Source organism: Triturus cristatus, chromosome 8 (genome assembly GCF_964204655.1).
Source record: "Triturus cristatus chromosome 8, aTriCri1.1, whole genome shotgun sequence".
NCBI lineage: Eukaryota > Metazoa > Chordata > Amphibia > Caudata > Salamandridae > Triturus > Triturus cristatus.
Window position 1 is genome coordinate 334,609,108 of NC_140591.1, and position 17,832 is coordinate 334,626,939.

General features: G+C 43.2%; 1 protein-coding gene across 2 annotated transcripts in view; it reads right to left on the minus strand.

The window, feature by feature from the left end:
- Positions 1–368: 368 nt before the first annotated feature.
- The window catches only part of FLT1 (fms related receptor tyrosine kinase 1), a 389,921-nt gene continuing 372,457 nt past the window's right edge, over positions 369–17,832 (minus strand). Inside the window, exons 29-31 of one of the 2 annotated variants that reach the window (XM_085621641.1) lie at positions 10,959–11,053; positions 4,760–4,850; positions 369–2,200 (exon numbers count right to left, since the gene is read on the minus strand). In XM_085621641.1, the coding sequence (XP_085477767.1) occupies positions 4,760–4,850; positions 10,959–11,053 (186 nt within the window). In that variant the 3' untranslated portion in view covers positions 369–2,200. The remainder of the gene's footprint in view (positions 2,201–4,759; positions 4,851–10,958; positions 11,054–17,832) is intronic. The other variant, XM_085621640.1, reaches the window with a different exon arrangement.

Sequence of the window (17,832 nt, forward strand, 5' to 3'; positions counted from 1 at the left end):
CTGATTTCTGTGCCTATTGCCCCCAGTGAATTTCAGCTAGTTTGAATTTGTGAGATTTATCATGGGGATACGGATTTTATCACATCCGGTATTTACTAGGTGAGATAATGCCAACATGTGTGGTAACAGAAGTGGTCCCATATATTGGAATTATACGCGACTCGCGTAACGAGGCCCTATGGAGTCCCCTGCAATGGAGCATGGGACAGATTGGGGATCACGTAGGGCAGAAAATCGGATGCAGTGCACTCTCACAACAATATCTGACATCTGTGCCCATCCCTCCTGAGGACTTCTTCGTAAATGTAAAAAGAAAACAAAACGAGGGTTTCTTTCTTAATGTACAGCTGACTACTGAGAATAAAGTATTTTTTTTTTATCGAGATTAAGATTTGCGTCTGTCGATTTTTCCACCGTCATTGTAGTGACATGGATTTAGCAGCCTTCAGGTGGCAGTGTTGCTCCACAAACAGTTTAAATAATCTCCCTGCGTTTTGCTACGAGCAGGGGATCCAGACTTAAAAACAATCACACAAAAACAGAACCTGTCATGTTTTATGAGATACCATACCAAAGAGTTTGATACAAAAATAATAATATAAATAGTGCTATTATTTTACACAAAAATATTGTTAATACAATTTTATAACTCCAGATAAATATATAAAGTTCTCATAGATGGAAAAGGATATACTGACAATAGGAAATCAGAAGCGACCTTTTCCACGAATAAAACATCGATTTTTTGTTTGGAATGACGTAGGCCTTTTTGGATGAGCGGCCATTTTGTAAGTTTACATGATAAATATAATACAGCAGACTCTATTGAAAGGGTCAGTTACTAAATTGAGGCAAGGTGAAATTTCATTGAGTAGTGGAGGTGAGGTGATTCTGTGTTTTGTGATTCGGATTTCTGAACAGTTTTAGGGTACTGCTTTTATCTGCAATGCACACAAGAGCTGTAGGGCTTGCATACCTGTAAACATCAATGGTGTAAATAGACTGGTACTTCATGCAATATTCTAAAATGTGTCCCTTTTTTTAAACTACCCAGAGCAAATTATGCTTGTGCTAATCTCATTCGATGTAGTCTTTTACATATTATCAGTGTAGACCATGGTGCAAATTCCAGTTAAACAGTTACAAATGATATATATGCATGAGATACATCAACATGGTTTTTGAAACACTACGCTGCATAAACTCGGGGGCGGTGGGAGGTCAAAAGGGCAGGCAGGAAACTACTGGAAAATGAACACATCATACAATATCATTAAGTAGATGCAATTGGACAATATGGAATTTTCAGCAAAGATGGCCATAAGTGCATATGGGAGCAAGTGGGCCCACCAGAAACAATTTGTTTACTGGTCAGTTGGAGGTTTAAAAACACATTTGAGTCAATCACAGCAATCAATTATAAACAAAATAACAAACCTCTAATCCAGTACTATATTTCTTATCCAGTTGGTCTCCAGTGACTTGACATGCAGTTTTCTCATTTAAAAAGTAAGTAACAACATAGTGGGGAATATGTGCATTAGAGGGATGGAAAATTGGATGGGTCTTTCAAAACCAGTACTTCCCTTGAGAAAAATGAGAATTTGACAGGAAAAATATATTGGCTAAGAAATGCCCTTTTCCTAAATTAATTTGAAACATTTCTATGTTAATGTTTTGGGGCAGTGGGGAGTTTTTTTTGTTCTAAACTCAGTATCCAGATCATGACATAAAAAACATCTTCAGAAATGTAGCACGCTTTTTTTTTTGATTGGGCATTCTGTTCTATCTGGGGGCATTTATTGAAGGGATTTAAAGTTTTCCCATCAATTATAATCTGGAATGTATTGAAGGCGTAAGCTGCACCCCCTTTTCGCACTTTCTTGTAATACATTCAGGAAGACCCACAAATAGGACCCCCATCACAGCCATTGTCCAGCATGAGGTGAGGTGATGTATGGAATCCGTAAAAGCTACAATACTGCAGGTGGGCCCTTCTCATACATTCCCCCAACAGGTGATGACGTGTAGGAAGGAAGAGAGCTCTAGTCGGCAGGGGGGAGGCAGCGGGGAATGGTTTCATTCAGCGCTACATCAGAATGGTCCTGCCTTCCCAAGGTGGCTGCGGCTGGAATTGTAGGCTCTCTGCCCCAGACCTGATGAAAGGATGGACTCCGTGCTCCTGCTGATACCTGAGAAACTGTAAAATAAGAAAACAAGTACCTGTGAAATGGTGTTGAGCAGCATTGTTCACTTTTAGACTCACATACCTAGAAATTATGCATCCTCGACTGTATACTGCAAAGCTTACACCACAGTCCATAAAGAACCGACGGCATATGTGTGCACAACCAACAACATAACTTTCTGTATATTACTCTCATAATGACGTCATTCTGCTGTCTTTGCTCAACCACCACCCCTGCACCGCTAGAAGCTTCTGTTGAGTCTTCCTACTGAACCACTCGCACTGAAGGGCCTTATTAGCTGAACAAAAAACAATTTCCTCCCTTTTAGCTCTCAATAAAGCAGTTTCATTCCATTTTGTCACCCCTGAAACTCATTAAATCCCCTCCCAACACAAAGCCTTCCCTCCGCGCAACATTTTTCATGACTCCATCGCCCTGATGCATCCTCAGTGACACTCAAAAGCGTACAGATGTGTATGTTTCTCTTTTATTTGTTGTACTTTCACTGTTTTACTTCTCACCCACCACCCTACACTACTTCACCCGGTTGTTGGTCTCAACACCTAAACTGCATTACTGTGATGCCTAACAACATCAGGTTGATAGGTAAAGGGGTTTGGTTCGAAATTCTACGACCTGACACAAATCACTGAACACATCAATCACTTAACATAGCAAACCACCAACCCAGTGGCTAATGATAAATGAATGGAGAAACAGAGTCTTGGGATATCTGTACTGGAAGGCGCAATCCCATGGTTTTGTAAAGTGTCCGCAGGCCGCTTTGCAGCGGCTCTGTAGAGCTGCGTCTGCTGTGTGTTATCCATAGTTACAGTAGTGTCGTCGGAGGTGAGCTGCGTCCTATCCATCGTGAACGAGGGATGGTTAGGCTAGGAGGGCTGGGCGTCACAACAGGTAAACGAGCTCTTTGTGATAGGTTCAATTGAAGAAGGTTGTTCGTGAAGGAAGAAACATTAGGTAACACTGTCAATTGTGTAGAACACAGTCTTGCACCTTAGTGGATTTGCCCTCAGATGTGCTTCCTTTTCAGGTGGACTGGTCTGAAGCTACTGCAGCTGAGAGGATGGGGCACAAGATAGCGTGAATATAATAAGGTGCTGTTATATGAAGGTTATTTAGTCCTACGCTGTGGTAGAGTTTGAACATGAGGATCTTCCGATTAAATCTCTGTTTCGCCAGTGTCACTATTTGAATGTGGGGTGTTATGTGGTCATGTTTTTTCAGGTTTAAGGTAAAGACTAGCAGCTGGGTTTTAAATCCTTTATGGCAGGGGTTTCTAAACCATTTTTTTGCGGTGAGAACTACTTCTGATCAGTGAAAATTGTGAGCTAATGCAGGCTGGGCAATTTGTGCACTGTTCCCAGAGACCGCCCCGCCATGCCTAGCAATGTGGGCTGCAGTCTGCACGGAGGAGAAGCAACTCTATGATCCAGTGTGCACTGGTCCAGGTGGCGGACTGCTTTTTTATAGAGTGAAACAAATTCGGATGGCGCAGTTACAAAACTGTGGCATAAAGTGCCCCACAATCTGGCACTGCGGTATAATGTGCATTGCTATTAAGGGACGGAGCCACAACAGCATGGTACAATGTGCATCACGGTCTGGGAGGAGGTGTTTCCGGCTGTTTGCATACAGCGCCTTCAAGGCAGGGCTATCATAAGCTTTCCATATGTACCTCCAAGGAAGCTGCTGCTGTTCCCAGACTGAAAAGCTTCATATGTCCTGCCATGCAGAGCCACCTCAAACACCCTGCTCTCGCTGAGATGACCCCTTGCAAGGTTTTCAAAACCAAACAAACCACTAGTGCTTCACTGAGAGCCATCAAATGAAAGCGCATTCTAAAACAGGTTCCTAAATGCCAACCTTCTGAAAACGTAGTGGCTGTTAGAATAAAAAGCTCTCTGCATACATGTAGTTGAAATGTATAACTGCTCGGTCTTTTGCACTGACATTCCCCCTCTCCACGCCTTCCCTCCCCAGCTAAATTCAATTCAGCTAATGTAAGCAGCAGCTTTTGGCGAGTGTGTAAGTACTGCAGAAGGCATCAAATTAAAAAAACAAGACGACAAGCCTCATGTTCTTTTAATGCAAGGCATTAAAGGGCACTAAAAGGGATATGGGGGCCTCAAGCTACTCACAGGGTGTCGTCAAGCTACCAGTAGCTCGCGATCGAACAGTTGCAGACCCCGGGTTTATAGTTTAGCCTCAGTGTAGACACCGTAGCTGTATCTAGATGGGAAGACTCCAGGACCACAGTAATATCCACACATTGGGTATACTGGAGGATGATAGCACTCACCTCACCTTTATTCATGTTAGAAGACTGTCCTATGGGTTTGATTTGTGCATCAAAAGAGAGTTCTAACTAGTCCATGGTAACCCCAAAGATTTTAACTTTCTGGTTTGAGGTGGTTCTGTTCCCAGGTCTTTGGGCTCATCAAATTGTATTTTGTTCTTGTACAAAAGTGTCTGATGAAGATATGAGGTGTCACAAAGTGAATGTTCAGTTAAAGTTTTAAAACTCTATAAATACAGTATAGTAATTTTACCTATTTGTTTTGAATATAGTAGTCATTGCAGGTTGTCTTTGTCCAGTTGTAAGAGCCATTTGTAAAATTATAGCTGGATTTCTTGTTTTTCCTGCAATAGTGAAAACACAGGGATCACCATAAGAAAATAATGTTGTAAGCAACATGTCATTTCTCATTTTGTTGTTTTTCTCACAAAAGAGCCATGCATTATGAGATTCTACTCTATAGGAAGTGTTATGATTAGATGTCATCCGTTAGTATGCACACTCCACATGTCTACTCACCATCGTTCTTCTCGTATTTTACAACCGAGAGAGTCCTGCACAGAATTCAATGGGACTTAGATTCCTGACCACAAGCTGGTTACCAAGCAGTAAGCAAAGAAGCAAAACTAAACTTGATGATCACAACAGAATCAAGCAGGGGGAGTATCAAGATAACAATCTCCATGTCCTAAACATCTCTGGGGAAGGCTGTCTTCAAAGCATTTCTCCATCCTAAAGTCTGCATCACTAAGAATTTGCTCTACTCAAGAGCTGTGTGACAACCTGTCTGCCTGTTTTGAAGAGAAGGTAGACAAAATTTAACAAGGGCCTGAATCGCTTTTTGAATTATGGTCTGGTATGGCCCTCACTAAAGTCTTTTGTTCCTAGTTTCAGTCAGATCTCTTTAGAAGAATCGCGCAGGAGATTTTACAATGTAGATCAGGCTCTCCATTTGATCCCTGCCCACCCAATGTTTTGGCATCTGCTATCGAGACTACCAATCCTGTTCTAAATAGAATTTGTATTCATCACTCTCTTCTGGATTAGTCTCAAAGAGAAGGAAACAATTAGTGGTGATTCCTTCCACTTAAGAACCCTAAAACTGATCCCACGATGTTGGACAATTTGTGATCCATCTCCTTTCTGCCCGCTGCCTCTAAAATGCTCGAGTAACATGTTAATCAGCAGTTAAATAAGTAATTGGAACAACACAATGTGCCGGATCTATCACAATCTGGCTATTGCCAAAGGCACAGTGCAGAAACAGTGCTGCTTGAGGTTTCCTAATTTATTAAGATCTGCCTGGATCAGGATTAGGTGGCCGCCCTAATCTTGTTGGATTTGTCGGCGGATGAAACACAGTTTATTCTCACATTTAGAGAAAAGGCGACAGTTGGGCAGCTTGCCCATAAAAGATGCCTAATGGAGGTAAAGGAATTGTCTGAGATGCAACTACTCTAAGCCAGAGAATCTTTGGTTGGACAGACTAGCGCTGGCTGGTTTAATGATTGGTGGCTTGCTCCAATTTCTAGTTCTATAGCAAAAAATCTTGTGGTCAGGTTCGATGACAAGTTCTCTTGTCACTCCCAGATCATAGCAGTTGCTGAGATGTGTTTTTCTTTGATCCATACTTCAAAATAAACTTTAGAATCTGTCCCGACAGAATCTCAGAATACCATTATACATGCAGCCAGTACTTATAGACTTCTAGATTATGCACTTTGTATATGGGTCAGCCTAGCTACCTGCTTGATCGCTTGCAAGTCGTTCAAAATGCAGCTGCTAGGCTGATCCTTGGCGTACCTCGATGTCAAACAGTAAAGCTTCTCTGGATCCCTATCAAGAAATTTAATATTTTTAAATCTCTGGTTATTGCCTTCTGCTCTTTCCAAAAGGTCGCCCCAAGTAGCTCGGTTACAGGCTTTGTCAATATTTGCCTTGTCGTCCTCTTAGATCAGAGGAAGCCTCACTCCTGAAGATGCCTTGGTTTCATCGAAGGACTCAGTGAAACCGATCTTTTACCTAGCTGACGACTAAGGCTTGGAATGAGATGCCTCTTTCCATTCGTCAAATTACTAATCAAAACCAGTTTAGGAAACAATTGAAGGTTTGGCTAAAGCCAATGATTGGTCTCTTTCCTTGGCTCCTTTCTCTGCTGCCAGCATGGGATGCCTGGTTGGCAGGTATGCACTTTATTAATCTGATTGAATGATTCCCTATCATTCCTCTAGAGCATTGAGGCCTGGTGATGCCTGTTTCCTAAAGATTCCTAGGCACAAGCTCACTAAACGTTGGGGGGCCAGGGCCGTCCTTCACTTATCTAGTATGTAAGTCATAGAATAATATTCCCTCTGCCCTACGCCGCACTGCAGATGAAACTCATTTCAAGAAACAGTTGAACATTTGTTTTTTCAACTTTCCTTAGTCTGATGCTGGCGACTGTACTCACTGCCTCCCTTCCAGCACCAGGAGGCCCCATGGGCCAGCTTTTGCACTTCACAAAGTATATCATTTATTCATTTATTAGTGTCTCTTTCATATAGCATCACATCCATGGCTGCAGTGGCCAACTATCTTGTGTAATGTGCACATTGAAGGCTCAAAGTGTTACACTGTGTTTACAGGAGCAGTAGGGCAAAGAGGAGGCAGAATTTCGCGTCATTGTGCAGCGCCAATGAGAAGTATAACTTGATGCTTTCATTTATGGAGATCTGTGCATTAATTGGTGTATAACAGGATTAAACATCTTCGCTTCCAGTGGTCCAAGCCCTTGTCTCCAATCAGTTTGAATTCATTGGATTATGCACCTCTGAAGCGCACCCTATCCCTATGTTCTCATCAGAGTTTCCCATTTTTTCTCATTCTCTCCAATCCTTGCCTAGTTTAGTATTGCTTTTCGTTGTGTCAAATGGATTCTGTGGTCATACTTCATGTCGCTCTCGTACTCAAGGAAGACAATGCTCTACTGACCTTGAGCACACTGACCGCTCACACACAGAGCCATCACCCTTGAGTGCTTGAGAAATGCCATCACCTAAAGGACTGAAACAGTCTAGAGGTTCCAGGGTAAGAATCCCGGCCTCAGTGCTTGACTCAACACCGTGTGACTGTGGGCAAATCACATAATCTCACTTACCTAAAAAGTCCTTATGGGGAATGCTTTTTATTCCATTCTGCTACTCTTCACGTTCCTCTACAGGGGCACAACCGTGGTTTCAACCTAATAGCCCACATTGCACTTGTAAGGGGGAACCATTTCACTCAACCTCTTTAATATTTGCGAGATATGCCCCATTAAGTTTTAAGATTTTGAATGATAGGTTTCGGTCTTTTGTAAGTCATGATTGTTTTGATGCCTTTACCTATTCAGCTGTAGGAGTTATCTCAGCTTCCTTCCCTCTACTTGCTTTGTCTGTTTGCGTGTATGATTTCATGAAATGTCAATTATCCATATGAAAAAAACGTATTCCAGTTCCAAATTCTCTCTTGCAAGCCCAAATTTTAATTCGAGCTTGGTATATGTTAAATTATTAGAGGCATTTGTAAAACATAAGGTCTGCCCCTTGTAGAGGCTCATAGCCTTGTTGGCTCTCTGGGGGGGGGGGGGGGTCCATCGCAGACTGGGGTGGGCGTGTGATGATCTGTTGTAGGGGGGTTTCTAAATCTAGTGTTAGAACTCAACACGTCTTTACTCACCGCTACTATATAATGCCACCAGTGCTCACGTATACAATATCAATTGCTCCTCATTGTTTGGAGTTGGGCAGTGCTTGGCACACAGCACATAATAAATGCGAGCCCTTATAAACAAGGAAACGTCAGCAATGATTACAGACCGAGTGCCTCACACCCTCCCATTGTAAAGCTGTCACATTCATATCTGAGCTGCTGCATGCAGTCATGGCAGTTTATATTTAGTTGATTAACTGTAGATCGGCGAGCGGCAGCAGCGTTTGCCTGGATAGCCCTCGCCCGGCCTGCCTCAGTTATACACAGCGGCTTATGATGGTAATCATTGTGGCAGGAGTTTTTGCTAGACCCCGCCTCCTCTTTCCTGTCATTGTTCTGGTAAGGGAAGGGATGCCCTCTCTCATGGTGGGAAATGGTACCCTCCTGGATAGACAATGTTCGGCCGCTCTTCCTGGTATATGCGCGTGTGCAGTCGGGTCCTAAGCAGCCATTTTGAGTGCAGGGAAAATGTTATTATTTTCTCAAGAATACAAGTGACCACAGGCTGCAACAGATGATTGACAGCTCAATATGAAGGTCCTGTATTCTCACTCTGTGCACACTCCACTTAACTACGCAATCAACAAGTGTCTTCCAAGGGTCTATTGATGTAATGCATTCTTACATTATTTATTTATTAATGTAATTGTTTAGTATTGTGACTAGAAGACACTATGCAGGGACAGCATTTTAACAAAAGACCAGACTATAATGGCGATCGATCCCCATTCAGTCGACAGCTGAAGTTAAGACGAGAAAGGGGCATCAGAGCCTAAGGGTTGCCTCCTAGCATGGCTGCATTGACTTCAGAGTCCAGTTCCTCAAAGTGGCGACTGAAAGGACGGAGAAGACCATTGTGAGGAGGCTCGTCTTCAGACAGTTTTTGAAGGGCCTCAGATTTGGCTGGTTCTGGGCACTGAGAGTTTTAGAACTTTTTGGGCCAAGACACTGGATCATTTTCCTCTTTGTGTTTCCCAAATGTACAATCAAGTTTGCTCTGTTTGACCTCACATTTATTCTGCATGTATAGCAGTGCAGATGTGTCCCCAAAGAGGTGCAAAGGGCTGTACAATTATCAGGATGGTGTGTGACTTCCAACTGAGTTCAGATTTCAGAAACCATGATGTGATAGGACAGGGTGGTGCCAGCACGTAATTGGGGCAGTTCTAGACAAAGCACTTTCTAAAATATATATTCATTTTGAGGCACAGGAAGATAAAGATTTTTGCTACGATTAATACCGAGATCATACGGCTGGATCCGTTTCTGCGTGCGGCTGTAGTATAAGCGGAGAGTAGCACTGAGTTGAAATCCAAAAAAGTTTCCTCAAAAGTTGAATGAAGTGAGGCCTGTAAATCTGAGCGGTTGATGTTCATATCAGAGTGAAGAAATTAAATGTAAGAGAGTGCGGTACTGGACTGGAGCATACGGTTTAATGAACTACCCTTCAGATAATCTGCCCCAATGAAGAGGCAGTAACAGCTAATTGTGAAAAAGCACAAGTAGAACCAGCTAAACACCAGAAACTTTAAGTAGAACGATATTGTGTTGTGAACTGTATTACACCCAAACTAAACCTACACGCTTCTGTAACGAGCAGCTAAAATTTAATGAATAAACACATTTCAAACAAAAAAAAACTTTATATAGTGCTAAAAGGTACAGTTTTATCCTGCACTTTCTACCTGATCTCTCCCCTTCCTTTGAATTGCAGACTTTGTGGTCTTGAAGGGACTTTTACTAAACCCTCTTGAGTGTTTTATAATTATAATTAAGGCCTTATCTATGGTCGAGGGGGGCTTGGTTCTAGCAGAAGGGAAGATGAGCCAGGGTTTTCCTGGTAGAGCAGTTTTAACTATAGTCCTCCTCGTCTTCTCCATACTGGTCAGAGAAGAAACCGAAGCAGGAAAATCATAATGGGAAGTACCACTCGGGAGAAGGGTCCTTGGATCACAGATGGAATATTGCATGCTTTAAAAGGAAAACAAAAAATTCACCTAACCAAGTGGCGGTGTCTCTAGGAATTCCTGCTCCATCATATTCCTGGCTCTTTTGCGGAAGTGGTAAAGGGAATCTTTGTTTGGTATGTCTGGAATGTTTCCTCTCTTTTCCCCCAATTTATAATGAACCCACTCTTTGAATGTAACCCTTCAGGTTTTGATCCCTTTCATTGAACTAGCTTAAAAAATGGCGATGGTACAATGCATTGGCTTTCAGATACCTTATGGGTAATTACCCAGTCCAGAGCTAGAGCAAACTACTATGAAGGCGTGCCATTAATAAAATGGGTACCATTTAGTTGGGTAACACTATTGTCTATTATTTAAGTACCCAGAGGGAATTTAGTTTGTATCGTGCCCTGTATTAAATGAATATTACCATTTATCCTGCAAATTCAATTGTAGTAATCATACACCGGGTTCTCAGTAATCTCTCTTTCCCCTGCTTCAATAAATAGCAAGTATTAAATTAGAGATCTGTCAGGAAAGCCCTGAAACTGGATTTATGTCAAGATTATTTTCAGATACCACCTATTTTTGTTGAATTAAATTGACGGAGGCATTAAAGGTTAATGGAGAGCAAGGATCAAAAGTTTTTCTTTTTTAATTGAATGAAAATTTTAGTCATTCAATATTCTGGACATAACTAGATCATTGTTCGTTCTGAAAAATGTACAACAATTATTTAACATTTTATTTTCAAACAAGAGCCATTAAACCTACCCAAAGAATGGTGTTTGGTTAGGCCTACTCCCCGTCCAGGTGAAACGCTTAAAATCTTCAGAGGCGAGAACCACGCCACTATCCGCAAGGTAATCCTAAGAAAAGAAACACGTTGAGTTACTTCAGCAGCGTTTGAAGGGCCTACACTTTCTTATGAAAACCATCCACATAAAATAAACAGACACACCAATAAACTCTACTACAATCGGCTTAACTAAGATTGGTAATATGTTCAAAGAGATTGCTTGGTTTATCATCAGAAGTCCTCAATGTAGGTGACACTGGAGGGCAGCAAGAGGGATTTTTGGACTGACTATTCTTTCAACTCTTCAGTCAAGCTCAGACTTCCACATTTTCAGGCAAATTTGATAAAGGCTGATTTTGGGCTTGTTTTCTCCAGTTTTTGTTAGGGTGGGAGTCTATACTGCAACAACAGAAAATGTAAACTATGGAATTATTCAAAAACAAATAGGCATGTTTTTTAAAGACAGTTACACACTTATATCAACATTCATTCAACACACAAATCCAAGGGTTTAAAAAAAAGACCAGAATTAATCGTTCATAGAAAAACGAATTTGCTTCTTATCATTGCATGTTAGCTCAATTAAATAAGAAAACCAATTCAATTCAATACTTTATTCAACAATTAAGTTGTAAAAGTGATAAAACAATATACATAAAATTTCAACACATTTTTACATTTATGAATCGAAATATAAAAAGCATAAAATGAAATGACAGAATGCTTGGATACATTGACGAACCAACCAATATATATAATAATCTAGTCTATTTCCTCTAAGAATTACTTTGACATTTGATCAATTTAGACCGGATGGCCCACGCCCACTTAATGTATTTTGCCATTGCAATAGAAATTGTCGGGCTTGGATCAGTTGACAAAATCCTCATGGCTACCACGTAATTTCGGGTTCCCAACAATCGGCAAACAGGTAATACCCATTTCTTGCGTGGAACGGTATAGAGCGGACAAAAGAGGACAAAATGGCTCATAGATTCATGCTTGTCTAAACATTTTGGGCATCTGCTTTCCGACCCCATTACCCAATGAGATGTAAATGATCGCACCGGAAGTGTGCCTATCCTGAACTGGAAAAAAAATTTGCGATCAGAAGGAACTTCTATTAGGCCCCAATACAATTCCAGTCTGGTGTCGGGTTTAAACTCCAGAAATCTGCCAGTTAGAGTAGATGAGCACCCTTTAATATATAATTCTAAGCCAATCATCTCCCAATAGCTATTTTTCAAAAAGTCTTTTGAAGGGAAGTCTGCATTAGAGGGGTCATCCCAAAGATCTCTCAATCCCATACGATATAGTAATGATTTTAAAGATTTCAACCATTCAATCCTATGAGATGAATCTTTTTCTATGATGTCCTTTAGTCCCATTGCATAATGGCTAGAGGCTTTAAACCGTTTCATTAGAACACCAGACTGTTGCTGGTATTTTAATGTCGAAAGTTCTATATGATTGTTCCAGTGCATATTTTTCTGCAATGTTACTCCCAGATACGTAAATGCATCGACCTGTTCTAGTGAGGATCCATTCATAAGGATTGCACCTTTGAATGGTCTATACATTTTATTAGGTCTGGGGCCGTTGAGCACCATGAACTTAGTCTTCGCGACATTGATTTCCAGTCCACGCGATAGACAAAACTCTTCGAAGCGCCGCAAGGTTAGCTGGAGGCCAATCGGAGTTTTTGAAACTAGTAAAGTGTCATCCGCAAACATGAGGACCGGGACACGAACCCCAGCCAAAGCTGGGGCGTCCGTTGGGACCCTAGAGAGGAACTCTGCCACCCCGTTGACGAAGAGTGAGAACAGGGTAGGTGCCAAGACACAACCCTGCCGCACACCCCTCTCAACGGGGAAAGGTTCGGTAACCTCTCCGGGTTTACCCCAGCGTACCCGAGCAAAATTGTCCTCATGTAAGCGGGCGACAAGTGCCAGCAACTCCGGCGCCATACCCAGCTCCTTGAGTACTTGCCACAGTTTGCCACGTGGGACCAAATCAAATGCCGCCCGCAGGTCGACAAATACTGCATACAAGACACCTTTATCTAAAACCACTGTCCTCCAATACAGCATTAGGAATCTAAAAACCTGGTCAATAGTACTGGTCTTGGGGCGAAAACCAGCCTGTAGAGGACTCAGGATATTTGCATCCACCATCCAAGACTGGATTTTCCCCAGCACCAGCCGTCCAATAATTTTTTGTATGGCGTCTATTAAGCTAATAGGCCTGTAGTTGCTAGCCAAAGACTTGTCACCTTTTTTATATATAGGGACTATTTCAGCGCCTTTCCACGATTGTGGTATTGCCATACCCTGAGCGATGGCATTAGCCAGGTAGGCAATGTAAAGGCGCCATCTCTGTCTATCATATACAAACACGTCTACAGGGACTAGGTCCATACCTGGAGCCCGGCCTAGATTTACAGTATCAAGAGCTCTGTCAACCTCTTTAACACTAAAAGGCGATTCGCTATAAAAAATGGATTCATATACAAACTGACTGTCATCAGTATCCTTAGCATACTGACTTTTAAAAAACTTTATCCAATCATCCTGGGGAACAGAATTATGTGGACTTTCTATAACTTCCCCCCTTTTCCACTTAAATACGTCCCAGAACTTCTTTTGGTTCTTTCCGCTACACGCGATCTTAAGGTCTTGCCATTCACTCTCCTCCCACTCCTTTCTGGCATTCCATAATACCCTCTTATAGTTACTCCTTGCCTGCTTTATTTTGCTCAGATCCTTAGATTTGAGCGCAATTCCTAGTTCTTTCCGTGCTTGCTGACAATTATTATTAAACCAATTCTCTTGTTTTTTTTGGTGGGATCGTTTTGCTAAAGTTTTTTCACAAAAGTAACTTTTAAGTTTGGCGAAGAACGTAGTATGTATGTTCTCTGCAGTTATATCAGATTGGGTGATATTACAATCCGTCCCTATTAATAGCAGCACCTCATCCAAACTACTTTCTATTTTCTCGACAAGATCGGGTTGCTGTACAACTTTTTCCCACTTCAGGTGACGTTCGTCATTTGTAAGCCGAACAGGCATACCTTCCGTGACATTTGCATTAACCATACATTCTCCCAAGCCTGATCTAAAGTAGGCTACTAGTGGGTTATGGTCACTTTCAATTCGAGGTTTTACCATCATATCTTCGAGACCATACCACATCCCGAGATGGACCAAGATATAATCTATAGTGCTAGACCTAACACCAGTATCAAAGGTTTTACACCTTCTTCTGTCAGAGGGTGTCCTACCGTTTGCCGCCCTCAGTTGATTGGTCAGACAGAACCCCTTTAGGTGTAAGGCAGCCTCAGTCCACTTGCTTACTATTTTAGTCTCGAGCTGCGGGATACCCCATCTTATATCCTCCTCTTCCGATAAATGCAAGTCCTGGTGACCCAACGGTTCGAAGGTCGTGTTGAAGTCACCTGCTACTAGTGGGAATATTTTAGTAGATCTTGATTCAATAAGAGAGTTAAGTGCAGTTACCACCTCCGACTTTTTACCCCCCGGCAATCCTCTAGCATAAACATTATAAATATCTATGCACGAGTTTGATGGGAAATTTACTCTTATGCCTAGGATATCATTATGCTGGTATTGGAAAGGATGTATTTTGCACTTTAGAGATTGTTTAATCCATATGACCAAACCACCTACTGGACGGCCCTTTGGCTTTTTGACTGCAGGGACATAAAAATTCAAATAGCCCTTCCTAAACACTGGCTCTACCGACCATGTCTCCTGGAAGAGGCAGATATCATGGTCATCAATGAAATCAGACCATAATGGTGATGCTAATTTGGATCCTATACCAGCCACATTCCAGGACAAAAATGTTGTGCATCCTGCAGTGCCCAGGATTCCTTTAGATTGACCTATATTCGTAACAGATGGCTTTCTAGCTGGTATGTCCTGTCCAGACATAAGGCATGGGACTTGCTCTACATCTCTAATAATGTCACTTGTTATTACAGTCATATTTGAATCACTGTCAATTCTGGGGTTCACCGTTCTCAACATCTCAACCATTTTATTTCCATGGGCTGTCCCAAGGGCTACGTACTCCATTTCAAGACTGGAGCAACCACTATTGCACTTCTGTCAATCACAATCAGACAGACCAGACAACACATCATATCGATTAAAGGACCTAATGTCCCCCATTGATTGACCCATGCGCATATCTTTCCTTCCAGATGGCTTTAACAAAGGTTGGGGTGATAGAGCATAGAAGTAGGATAGTGGCGCTGTTCTAACTGGGGATGAAATGTCAGCAATCTGGGACCATCCACAAATATAGTCAACACAGTGTTTATCTCTAAAATTGATTATGACACAGTCGCCCTTAATTGTCTTAGGTTTGCTGCCCACCCAATTTACCCTCCTGGCAAATAGGATTTCAGCACGCATAGTGCCCGGCAATGGCCGTTTAGTGTTGAGCCAAAATATACATTTGTTTTTTAAGGCCCAGTATGTTTCCCTAGTGCCATTTGCCAAGGGTGGGACACCAGTCAAAACGACTACATATGGGGCAGCCTCGGGGGGGAGATGTATATCGATCAAACCTGAGGGGGGCTGGGCCAGGGATTGTGCCTGCGCGGACTGTTCGACATTATTTGTTGAGGTGGATAAAGTTCTATTTGTTCCACCATCAGCTGGATTAGATTTTTGGTTACTTTTTCCGTTTTGGTGGTTGACTTCTTCCACTGTGTCGCATTGTTCTGTTGGCCTTTGTGTTTCGGTATTTGCAGCAACATTGACCTTAACTTGGGTATTCTTAGTGCAATTGGATTTACAGCATCCAGTTTGGTCATTGGCACATCCCAGTTGACTATTCTGGCCACTTCCGTCAACACGTTGCCGCGCCGAAGACCATGCCAGTTCCATACACACAAGTCTGCTTTCGATTGACCCCAGTCTTTCGTAAATAGGAGCACATACATTTTTTAAAATTGTGTCCAATTTTTTCCAAAAAGCTTTGTCTCCCTGGTTCACGGGGTTACCCCCCTCGAGTAACGGTGAATTTTGTCTTCCTTCTCTTATAGTAGTTTCAGGACATAAAGCAGAATCTGATCCTGAGCCGACCATAGGTCCAGGGTTCGCCTTTTTGGCTGCCGTAGACTGTTGGCCGCCTCTGCGCTTGTTTTTCCCGGTTAGGCCTGTATACTGTTTAGCACAACCCCCGTTGGCGCTACTTGCTGAGCGGGTCTTGAGAGTTGTCAAAGGCTTAGGTTGTGATACGGCAGTATCTACAGTTGACCCTTCCACCGTGGCACCCAACGTTTCAGTGGATACTATAGTTGCGCTGTTACACAGATCCATCGCAGGGGATGTTAGCCCTGCAGATGTCGAGGTATTGTGCGTGTGACACGGTGGGGATCTGGAGCTCGCGATAGTTCCCAGTGACGATCTCTTGTCACATAAAATATCAAGAGACAGTCTTTTTTCTGTTAACTCTATGTCCTTAGCCAGAACTGACTGGACACGTACGAGAAAGTTATCAAGGGTTCCCATTAAGGCACCTCCTGTTGAACCCAAGGGCATGCCTTCTCTATTACCAGGCTTATTCATTGTATACTACGAATAAATTGGCCACAGGGCCCACTGGTTAGATGGATCCAGAGACCCCAGCAAGCGCGGTCTCACCTTTTAGATCTTCTTCCTCAGATGTTAGGGGGTGGGCCCAGCCCGGCCTCGATCGGTCACGGACGGGCTCAGACGGGCCCGCCCTTGGCCCGGGCTTAGCCCCGGGCGCTCCCGCGCGCTCCCGCGCTGCGGGAGGGTAGATCCTTAAATGTGTAAAGTGCGTAAGGAAGGGGGCGGGTCGACCAGGGAGAGCAGCCCAGGTGTAGGCAATTGGGCACGCAGGGGCTCCTGGACAATGGAGTCCCCTGCTGCTCGCAGCCCTGTCCACTAGCTCTTGCCCCGCTTGAGTCACAGCCGTTTCAGACCGCCCTTCAGATGTTTAGTGGGCGCTGCGGGACCCGCGAAGCGGGTCCGGCGAGGTGCTGACGCTGGCGCTGAGAGGGCAAAGAGAGTCACGGTGTAATCCCACGTTGATCTTCGAAGCAAAGGTAAATCCCAGAAAAGATGCTTTTACGCTCCGTTTTAAGCTGGAAACTGTTCAGGGGGGCGGGTCGACCAGGGAGAGCAGCCCAGGTGTAGGCAATTGGGCACGCAGGGGCTCCTGGACAATGGAGTCCCCTGCTGCTCGCAGCCCTGTCCACTAGCTCTTGCCCCGCTTGAGTCACAGCCGTTTCAGACCGCCCTTCAGATGTTTAGTGGGCGCTGCGGGACCCGCGAAGCGGGTCCGGCGAGGTGCTGACGCTGGCGCTGAGAGGGCAAAGAGAGTCACGGTGTAATCCCACGTTGATCTTCGAAGCAAGAAAACCATATCCAGAGGCATACAAGCAAAATAAAACATGGCAGACGTTGTTTGGTTCCTGGTGCATGCCTCTGCTTATAGCTACTTTTTCCCGATTCACTCACTCCTGCACTGAACTCTGAGCGGCTTTGGCGTTCACTCATTGGATTAATTAATGATCACAAGTTAGGTAATTCCATACCGTGGTCGCCTTATGCCTTTTGTATTTTGTGATTGATTCGATAGCAAGCAATGATGTTCATGACCTTTTGTAGCATTGATTCGTGCCTTTCGGTGCCTTTTTTGTCCGATAAGTCCCATGAGTATCATCTATGTAGCCACTCCTGCGGGTCTATACTTTTTAGCAATGGCATCTCTTCCTCTTTGATTTATTTCCCGCTGTCTTTACCCCAAACCAGTGCTTTAAATGGTCCGGGACTCACCAGTACTGTGTAC